The following is a 9,525-nucleotide window of genomic DNA, read 5'->3' on the forward strand; positions in this document are numbered from 1 at the left end:
GATCCTTAATCCTTCCCTTGATCGATTCCTTAACTCTGAGAAGACTCTGTGTGCAATTTCCAGAACCAATCATAGAGGCAAATAGAATGAACTATTTCTTTACACAATGACTCAGTTCTCAAACTTTTTTCGAATACTTTCTTAGTAAACAGAAAATATCACTCTTATTTTCTACAAACAAAAATGGACTCTTTCAAGAATGAAAACCCAAATGCAAGAGCAATTCAACTAATTAAATTATACTCTCATTCCCAAGCCTACATACCAAATTAAACTTGGCATTTGGGTTGACATTGGCATGGATCGACTCGTAACGTCATGCATGTCAGCTACAGGCAGGCATCAGCGATGGAGTCGGAGACGAAATAGCAGAATTGCAAGCCTGGCTACAGTAAATAGAAACATCAACACTTACAAGAGCAGATTGATGAGCTCCATGAATATAACTAAACCTCGATTGTGCGAAATCCAGCTAATATTGCTATTCACAAAACTTGATTGTATTATATGACACAAACAGCAGTTTAGCGCTGGCCTTCATAGGAAAATAATACAATCACACGCGTGCTTTTTGCTGGTGGAAGGATCCATCTATGAGATTCTTTGTAGACAAGTTGTCATCCACAGCATCTCCATGTCGTTTAAGGCCATATTCATATGATTAAGCAATCAGGTGAGGCTATTACTCGCTCGTATCTTCTTCATTTTGATACCAATCAATCCGAATGCAACCGAAAAAAATTAGGTTTGGGGAAAGATTCAGCTTCCCTGCAATATTGAAGATGAGTATAGTGTCGATGAAGGCGCATAATACACGACAACGGTCGGAACATACCTTCATGTTTCTCAACCTCTTTTTAACAAGATTTTCTTTTATCAACCTTTAAATGGATATTGAACCATTTTTTCTTCTTGGGTCTATCCCTTTTAGATTTCCTCTCCCTTATTTGGCTGTCTTCTTTTGATTCCTTAACCGAACCCCTAATCCGGCTCCTACTCTGTTTTACTGGAGGACCAGTTGTGTAGGAGGCATGAATTTCATTCCTCTGTTTGAGAAGGTCGTCGATCTGTGGATAAAAGGAGCCAGAGCAGTCAGTCGTAAAGAAGCTATCATTTCGACAGATAAAGACGTGTTATAACTTCGAGTTAAACTTACCACTTGCATTTCTTGAGTGTATCTGCTAGTCATCTCTGTAAATTGTGCTAGAACCTATCGACATTTCCAGTAACCATCAGTACGCTTTCATATAGTAACAGAATACAGAGCTCAATTGTCAAATACTAGACCTCACGATATTCCGTTTCAAATTTGGACATTTCCACCCTTTTTGTCAAAATTTGAGCTTCCACGGCTCTAAGATTCTGCTTCTCTTCAGAAAAAGACGCCGCAGAAAATGCCTCAATAGTATAGCTCGCACTTTTAAAAAAATTGTCACCTAGATAATGTAATGGTCATCAGGTCCACATACAAGCATTTTGAAATAAGAAATATTGTATTCCATTACTCGGTAATTGAATATCAAAACCTATTCAAATTTACCATAGACTGCAAAGACATGAGTCCCCGCCTTTAATTCTATTATTTCACATGGCTGGAAACCATCTAATTTTTTAAAAAAGGCAGCATCTGGATCCTTAGCAGAGATCATCTGAAAAGATCAATAAAATCCTAATGAGCACAATATTATGTTGTTTAAGAAGTTGAGCATTATTCAAGTTGATCCTTATTCCATAGTTTTAGTTCTTTTGAAAGATGCATTCGTATTATTCCAGTTTTCTGTTTTTTCTCACATTTATATTTGCAAATTGAAACGTGATCTAGAGGGTCGCTGTAGTTCAGATGGTATGGAAACCTAATTCAAATGATTTCTTATCTATAAGGTGGCTTTCCGAAGCAAACTTTTTTCATTTTAAAAGTAAAAAGATTAGACAGAAATGGTTATCAAATGTATTTATGTTTCTTGTTTGAATGAAAACAGATTCTAGGAAATGGGCATCAAACATATTTTTAATTTTTCTTTTGATGTGCAAGTAGATAACAAAAAATGATATTAAACTTGAAATCAGCAATTAATTTAGAGTTGGCGCACCGAGTTCAATGTTTGTTCCAACCGATAGACAGGGAACCCGAGAAAATACATCCCAGCAGATGTGACTTTTCCAACCTTTGTACTCTCCTCCTACAAATATAACAAGAATTCAAACATATCAATTACTGAGCTTTGAAGGCAAAGCTTTAAAAGGTTCATTGATGGTCAAGCAGAAGACATAAACATAAATGGGGTGTTTCAACATGCATTCATAAGAATCACTATCAAATTAAAGAATATAAAATAAAGTCTCCAAAATTATACATACAAAAAATTATCAGGGTGCGAACTACTCATGCATATAAACTCACATTTTCTGTCTAGATAGACATTGTAAAACCTCAAGTCTCAAATTATATCACAAAACTAAAAGAAAATAAAATTATTATGCAGTAATATATAATTAACTGGAGAACAGATTACAAGTGAATTATCAATATATGCATGATAACTCCAACTGCAAGATGTTGCCCACAAAGACATTAGGTTACAGAACAAAAAACTATATTACGTAATCATCTGCTGAGCAATTTAGTTATGTAGTCCAGAACATACCAAAAAAAATGAAAAAGGCTATGATAAAAGATTGAGCAATACCTGTAAAGCGAGGTTTAATCCACCAGTTTCTTCCCGATCAAAATACAACAACTACACCAAAAAAATGAATTAGAAATTTACAAAAGAAATTATGCACGATGAAGTGGAATTCCATTTTCAAGCTTTGTCCTTAATTTTTGTTGTAGTCATTGTGCAGTTAAAACAGTAATAAAACCATAAAATTTAGTAATCATAAAAGTGGAAGGGAGGAAATTTTGCAATAACATGAAAGTCGATATAATCATGGTTTAAGAAGAAAAATATTCTCGGACATGTTCTCGGACAAACACCAATTACATTCCAGAGAGTAATAGTCGAACCTTAAATTTGCTTTTATCAGGTGAGTGAACTCGGCAAACAAATCCACCCTGTGTTTCCTCTTCACTTATCATAACAGAATAAAAGTGAGCACACTGTTTCTCAACCTGTAAAAAATTACAGAATCCTAAATCAGCAAACCAATAAATGGCTTCATTTGGTAACAATTTCATTTTGAGTTTTCTAATATTAAAATTTATGTTTGCTTCTCACAATTTTTTGGGTATGCATTCCCTTTTCTTTAAAACCCATTTTAGTTCTTAACAAAAAAAAGTAATAAAAATCACAACCTCCTTTAATAACTATTTGGTTTTTTGTTTTTTATTTTTAATTTTGAAAATTAAGCCTATACTCCCACCTATGGGTTTTCTTGTTCTGTTATCTACTTTTTACATATATTTTCAAAAACCGAGTCAGTTTTGGAAACTAGAAAAAGTAGTTTTAAAATCTTGTTTTTGGAATTTGGATAAGAATTAACCCCCTTATCAAATGAGCTATTTTTTTGTCTTCAAAATTTCCCTCAGATTTTGAAAACATTTTTAAAAACTAGAAATTAAAACAATGCAACATATAGGTGAAAGTAATGTTCAAAAGGTGAAGAAAGTAGTATTTATAAGCTTAATTTTTTTAAAAGAAGTTATCAAATGAGGCCAAATGAATGACAAATATTAGGTGCAACAGTGCACCTTCTTAGAAATAGGTATGCCCAATGGAAGCGGATGAACAGTCACAACCCCATTAAGTGCCTCTTCCAAAACTGTTGCAGATACAGCTGTTTTAATTGGCACGCCAAGCTTGCTGCAATCAAAGGTCGGATTAAAATAGAAAGCAAGATGACAAACTCAGAGAATCTGACATTAGTGAGAAGAATTACACCCCCCCACCCGCCCCCCCCCAAAAAAAGGATAAAGCATACCTAAAAAGGGCAGCAAACATGGTGTTCACTGTCCCCAAACTTGAAAGATCCAGCTCCAATTCTTGGCTTTCTGTTTCAACAGCCTAGGCAAAGGTAAAATCACAACTTTCTTCATTTTGAAGAAACACATTTCATAAGGCACAACAACAAATGATATTTTTGTAATTTCAGTTTAGTTTAAATTTTTTAATCTACAACATTTTAGATGGGGTTTGAGAGGAAAAGCTTATGATTTTCTTTGGCCCCTTATTTAATAGTTATTGTAATTATGTAATAAATATATTAATCTTCTTAATAGTTTCTTTAATTTTTTCCTTCAAAGTACATATTTTAAATTTAATACATTCACAAGATTATCTGAAAATACAAAAAAATTAATATTTAATTTCAAGGTTTAAAACCTAGTAAATAGAAAAAGAGTGAATAACTTAGTCTAAATTGTTTCATCTTGCGAGGGACTAGTACTAATGAATTTTTGTCTAGTCCTACTCACTAGTACTAATGAATTTTTGTCTAGTCCTACTCACTAGTACTAATGAATTTTTGTCTAGTCCTACTCATTTGTTTATTTATTTTTGAATTTGCTGACTTCATGATTAGATATTTATTATAAATTGGTTGGCTAAATCGTCAAAGTTCTCCAAGATCATCTGTAGCCAAAGTACAGCCGTTAAATAAACACACATCTGAACATGGTAATTTTCCTAAAATGTGCAAATTCACAAGAATGATATTTCACCTCAAATCCAGCAGCATCATATTGTCGTCTTTTTTCTGGATCTGACAAAATGGTGTAGGAAAAAGTGACTTCCTTAAACATGTCAGCAGCTTTGGGATCGTTTGCATTCTTGTCAGGATGATACCTGGTTTTAGAATTAGAGTTTCATGATCTATCAACATATTTAGTAAAAGAGGATTAAAAACCAAAAATTTATGAAGACCACCTTGATATAAAAGAGCCATAATTTACCATTATAGATGTAACATATCACACTGTAAGCATGCTTATATTACCTGATAGAGTTTCATCACTCATTATGCAAGGAAAAGATTGACTAACAAGCACATTGGTACATCAGAAAAAAGAAGAGATAATGGGTTTCACAGGAAATTGTAATCAAGAATCAACGGATATGACTTCATAAATGATATTCCACGCAAGAATTATTTTAAGCATAGAAAACTGGTTTGGGTGATCTGGAATAACAATGGTGATTAAACTATCATAAAAGTTGCTTGAACGTACAACAGATGAAATTCGCCACTTTCTTTTGGAAATTCTTGATACTTCCTAGGCAAGCTACCAAGACAAGGGAAGATTATATTAGTGTTCTGATAATTTCAGACATTTCTGGACTATAATATAAGCCCAATCTACTTTGAGGATGCTAATTGTATAAACACCATCACCTTGTATATGACAATTGAATGATAAAATTAAGATTTTCCATTGTTACTAATCCCCCTAACTTGACAACCTCGGGCTGAAAGTGTAATCAAGAATTAACAAGGAATTCTAAGATTGTTAACACTCATTCCCACTTGTGTTGGGAGGGGCAGAATAAGCAATTCACAGTGCTACAGTTAAGTGTCGGTAAGTCACAAACCGATGCTCTGCCCTTTTGTAAAGGGTTAAAGTGCAGTAGTTGGGGAACAATCTAAATATGACTTTACATGAAATCCTATCCTACCGGAAAAAACAAGAATACCCTTCCATGTCTCCTGAGAATAAAGCATAGGATAATGATAGCAAACGAACTCGATGTTCCAATATGAAAGTGCTCTTTATAGCCATAAAAAATTGAAGAAAACAGAGGTAAAACATTTGATATTTAGAACGTACTTGAGAGCCAATTTTCTGTAAGCGCTCTTGATTTCCTGGTCCGTGGAGTTCCTGGAGACACCGAGTAAATCATACGCATCTCGACGGTGCAACACCGCCGCATCTGGTTTCTCAGATTTGGATCCGTGCACCGGCATTATTAGGAACGATAGAATTCTCCTCGAAGAATAAGAAGAAGGAAAAAAAAAAAAAAAAAAAAAAAACCCNGATAGAATTCTCCTCGAAGAATAAGAAGAAAAAAAAAAAAAAAAAAAAAAAAAAAACCCTAAAATCGTCTGAAGCTGGGATTTCTTTCAGATTCAAACTGGAGCTCGCAACAGCAATTTGACCATGGAATTTGTTCTCAAACGACGCAAACAACGTCAGCTCGTGTTAACAGAGAACAAATCCATGGACATTGAGCCAAAGCTCTTGGCCTTTGAATCATATAGCAGGAGGAGAGAGAGAGAGAGGAGAGAGAAGGGGGGAGATTAGGTGTCGGATCGTGCTTGCTTCGGTAATCGACAAAATGAAATTTCGAAGTTCAAACCATTTGTCACAGTGCGAAGTGCGCCATTCTTTGTTTGATTCAGTTTCACAGAGCACCGCCTGCTACGCTATTAGCCACAAGCTTCACTGCCTCCACAATCATAGGACTAACCATGGAATGTTCAAAATTTTTGTACCCCCAATACGGAGTGTTCAAACTTTCTTAAATTACCGTTATACCCTTCTACTTTTTAAAATTAATTTTAACTTTTTTTTTTTTTGTTTCATATCTAATAAATCAATAAATTTTTAAAATAATTAAAATTTATCCGTTATTTTAATTTTTGTTTTTAATAAAGGTAAAATGTTAGTTTATAAAACATTATTTATTTATTTTTAAATATTTAATTAAAATTTATCGTATAAATAATAATAAAATAATTATATAATTAAATAAAAAATAAATAATAGTATCGTATGCCATAAAATTTTCATTTATTTGAACTCAATCCAACCTAAATATTAATTAAAATTTTCTTAATTAAAAATTATTTATGCATCAATTGTTTTTCAATTTAAAAAATAAAAAATGCACGTGGAACAATAATTGTTTTTAATGGAAACAAATGAGAAATGTGAACACCTTTCTCCAACCCCAAAAACATTTATTTATTTATTTATTTATTATTATTATTATTATTATTATTATAACATTATTGTATTGGGTAGCCTCTCTATTAGGACTTAGTACTTACCCAAATAATAATAGTATTAATTGCTTTAATTACTCCTAAATTCATCGTTTGGGTCTTTGTTTTGAGATTTTATATAAGACATAGTTTGGTTTAAAATGAATGTTCGGAAATAAGATGTTTGTAAATCATATAATTGTGTTTTGTATTGTATGATACTTTTCATTCTTTTACTATACTTCTAGTAAAGTGCTGGAGTTCTCGAGCAACGCTCGCTCCATGAATCGCCAAACGAACACTCACGCTCTAGCCAACCCTCATAGTGTACTTACAAGAGAAAACATAGAGAGAGGGAATGAGAGAGAGAGAGATTCGGTGAAGTTTTCTGGTGAATACCAAACTCGCGAAACGATGCCTAAAACGGAAGGACCACGACACTAAATTGATCGTCGACGTCTTTACACACACCTTATCAGCGCTTATATTCATAGGAAAACGGGATCTGAGTTTTGAGTTTTTAAGGATCTCATGAGTTGTCGTTTTAGGCATCTACAAGTCATAAAACTTTGTGGAAAGGAAGAAGAGAGGCTGACAGAGAAGTAGAGGAAGAAAAAGGACGAGAAACGACATCGAAAATGATGTATAGAGGAGAGAGAAACATAATCGGAATATGCAGGAAGTTGGGCAAGGAAGACGAATCTGTCAAATCTGGATTCGGGTCGAAGTAACGCAACCAACCTCGGCCTAGAGTCCACAACAAACCAATCCAACCCATTACGAGTAGACATTTGTTTGATGTATGATGACAAGTGCCTAGTAGTACCGACACATGTCATTTATGTTTTATGCTTATGATGCCTTGATGATGAATTATGATGTATGACGTATGATGTATGATATATGTTGACATGTATGAGTTATATGATGATGTTTTATGACGTTTTACGATGATTATGATATGCTTATGATGATGACGATGCATGTTAATATGATGATGTAGAATGTTGTTATTTCCTTAATATAACGTTATTTTCCATATTAAGTTGAGAAACATATTGTGGATGTCATATTGCATGATTACGATAATTTTTCCTAAGACACAACTCTAGATAATGTTAACGATGATGATAAGATGAAAAGTTAATGCGCATATATTACTCATAGTAATATAAAGTTGGAATTAGGGTCGTGTCATAAAGATGTTTAAAGACGAGAAACCATAGGGACCTCAAGCATTTTTGTATGTACATAAGCATCGGGATACTTTCCCTTTTATGATGACAAGTACGGATGCGTATGCTACGATGATGATAGTGATCATGTCGTGCATGACATTCAGGGGTCTATTGACCTTCGAACATCACTACAGACAGCTAGCTCGACTATGATGGGTCTAGAGGGTGCGAACCTCCTAGGGATTCACGCTCGCACATGTGAATCGTGTGTAGAGAAGTACTGCACATCCAATTTAGTTCAGACTAGAGGCCACCCCTAGGATATTTTAATGATAGGTCCCTAGAGCATCATTGCATGTGTTTGCATTTTCACGTCCCCTACAGTGGTGTCACTTATTGAGTATTCTTCGAAATACTCAGGTTGTGTGCAACATCATTTTTCTGGTAAAGGCAAGGTGCCTTTGTACGGTTGACGATAGTATTGCAATCAGAGATCATTACACATGCATAGGCTAGAAGCATATTTAAATTTCCTAAACTTAGGTTAGAATAAGTTGTTTTGCCTTTCATGTTTTGAATTATTTATTGTTATTATTTTAATTTATTTTTGAATTATGTTTCTAAACACGTAAGACCATGACGGTGTTTTCAATGATGACGTTATGTTTATGTTGAAATTATGATTTTAAAGATGATATTTTAAGAGTGATATTCCGCATATGAGCTTAAGCTAAGATGACGGTAGCGACTTTAGGAAGCTGAAATCTAGGGTCGTTATAGTTGGTATCAAAGCTCTAGGTTATAGATTCTGTAGATTCGCCTACGAGGTAGGCTTGACACGTTCTATTGTCCCACCATCATGCCCCGCCACCGTCCGGTATGCCTTGTGTAAGATAAAAAAAAGAAACACCCTTTAATCGCATGCACATTATTTTTATGTGATATTATTGAATATGATGTGTGATATTGTATATATTAAATTAAGAATATGTGGTTGATTGCACATGCTGATTGTGATATGTTTGCATTATTGTATGCTATGCAATATAGTGTTATTTATATTAGCAAGCCTGGGTCTTAAGGAATACTATCTTTCTTGGTTTCTAGAACCATGTCGCCTAGAGGACGTGGAAGAGGAAGACGAAGACGAGGAAGGGGCGACCCCCTGTTAGAGGAAGAGGAAGATGTGAGGCTAAAGCGAGCCCACCTTATGCAACTGCACCGCCTCAAGTTGTGCCACCACATGCTGCACAACCACCACAAACCGCACAGCCATCTGAAGCTGCACCACTGACACTAGCAGCTGGAGTAGACCCCACCACTAGACTGCACCACTGACACTAGCAGCTGGAGTAGACCCCACCACTAGACTGATGTGGGAGTCGTTTTAGGTCATGATGCATACGGTCACCCAACAAGCCAACAG

General features: G+C 34.6%; 1 protein-coding gene across 4 annotated transcripts; it reads right to left on the reverse strand.

Moving 5' to 3' along the window:
* Positions 1–82: 82 nt before the first annotated feature.
* On the reverse strand, positions 83–6,363 carry LOC111471846 (chaperone protein dnaJ 16-like). Of its 4 annotated transcripts, none has more exons than XM_023117511.1 (13): positions 6,010–6,363; positions 5,765–5,942; positions 4,661–4,784; positions 3,922–4,004; positions 3,692–3,803; positions 3,008–3,112; positions 2,688–2,738; positions 2,091–2,180; positions 1,541–1,649; positions 1,288–1,436; positions 1,157–1,210; positions 836–1,067; positions 83–382 (listed from the first exon to the last, which is right to left on the reverse strand). In XM_023117511.1, the coding sequence occupies exons 2-12, from the start codon at positions 5,899–5,901 to the stop codon at positions 858–860; spliced, it is 1,224 nt and encodes a 407-aa protein (XP_022973279.1). In that variant the 5' UTR covers positions 5,902–5,942; positions 6,010–6,363; the 3' UTR covers positions 83–382; positions 836–857. The 4 variants fall into 4 exon arrangements, with proteins under 4 accessions (XP_022973279.1, XP_022973278.1, XP_022973275.1 ...); XM_023117510.1 differs by having other exon boundaries at positions 85–768; positions 6,016–6,362; XM_023117507.1 differs by having other exon boundaries at positions 85–768; positions 6,010–6,362.
* Between the last annotated feature and the right edge of the window lie 3,162 nt (positions 6,364–9,525).

This window comes from Cucurbita maxima, unplaced genomic scaffold (genome assembly GCF_002738345.1).
Source record: "Cucurbita maxima cultivar Rimu unplaced genomic scaffold, Cmax_1.0 Cma_Scf00059, whole genome shotgun sequence".
NCBI lineage: Eukaryota > Viridiplantae > Streptophyta > Magnoliopsida > Cucurbitales > Cucurbitaceae > Cucurbita > Cucurbita maxima.

Coding starts and splice junctions, on each gene's coding strand:
- LOC111471846 (XM_023117511.1), bottom strand. CDS start 5,901: ATGCCGGTGCACGGATCCAAATCTGAGAAACCAGATGCGGCGGTGTTG. Junction 3,804..3,921: donor ATGTTTGCTGCCCTTTTTAG/GTATGCTTTATC, acceptor CTTTGATTGCAG/CAAGCTTGGCGTGCCAATTA. Junction 2,181..2,687: donor GATTAAACCTCGCTTTACAG/GTATTGCTCAAT, acceptor TTATATTTGTAG/GAGGAGAGTACAAAGGTTGG.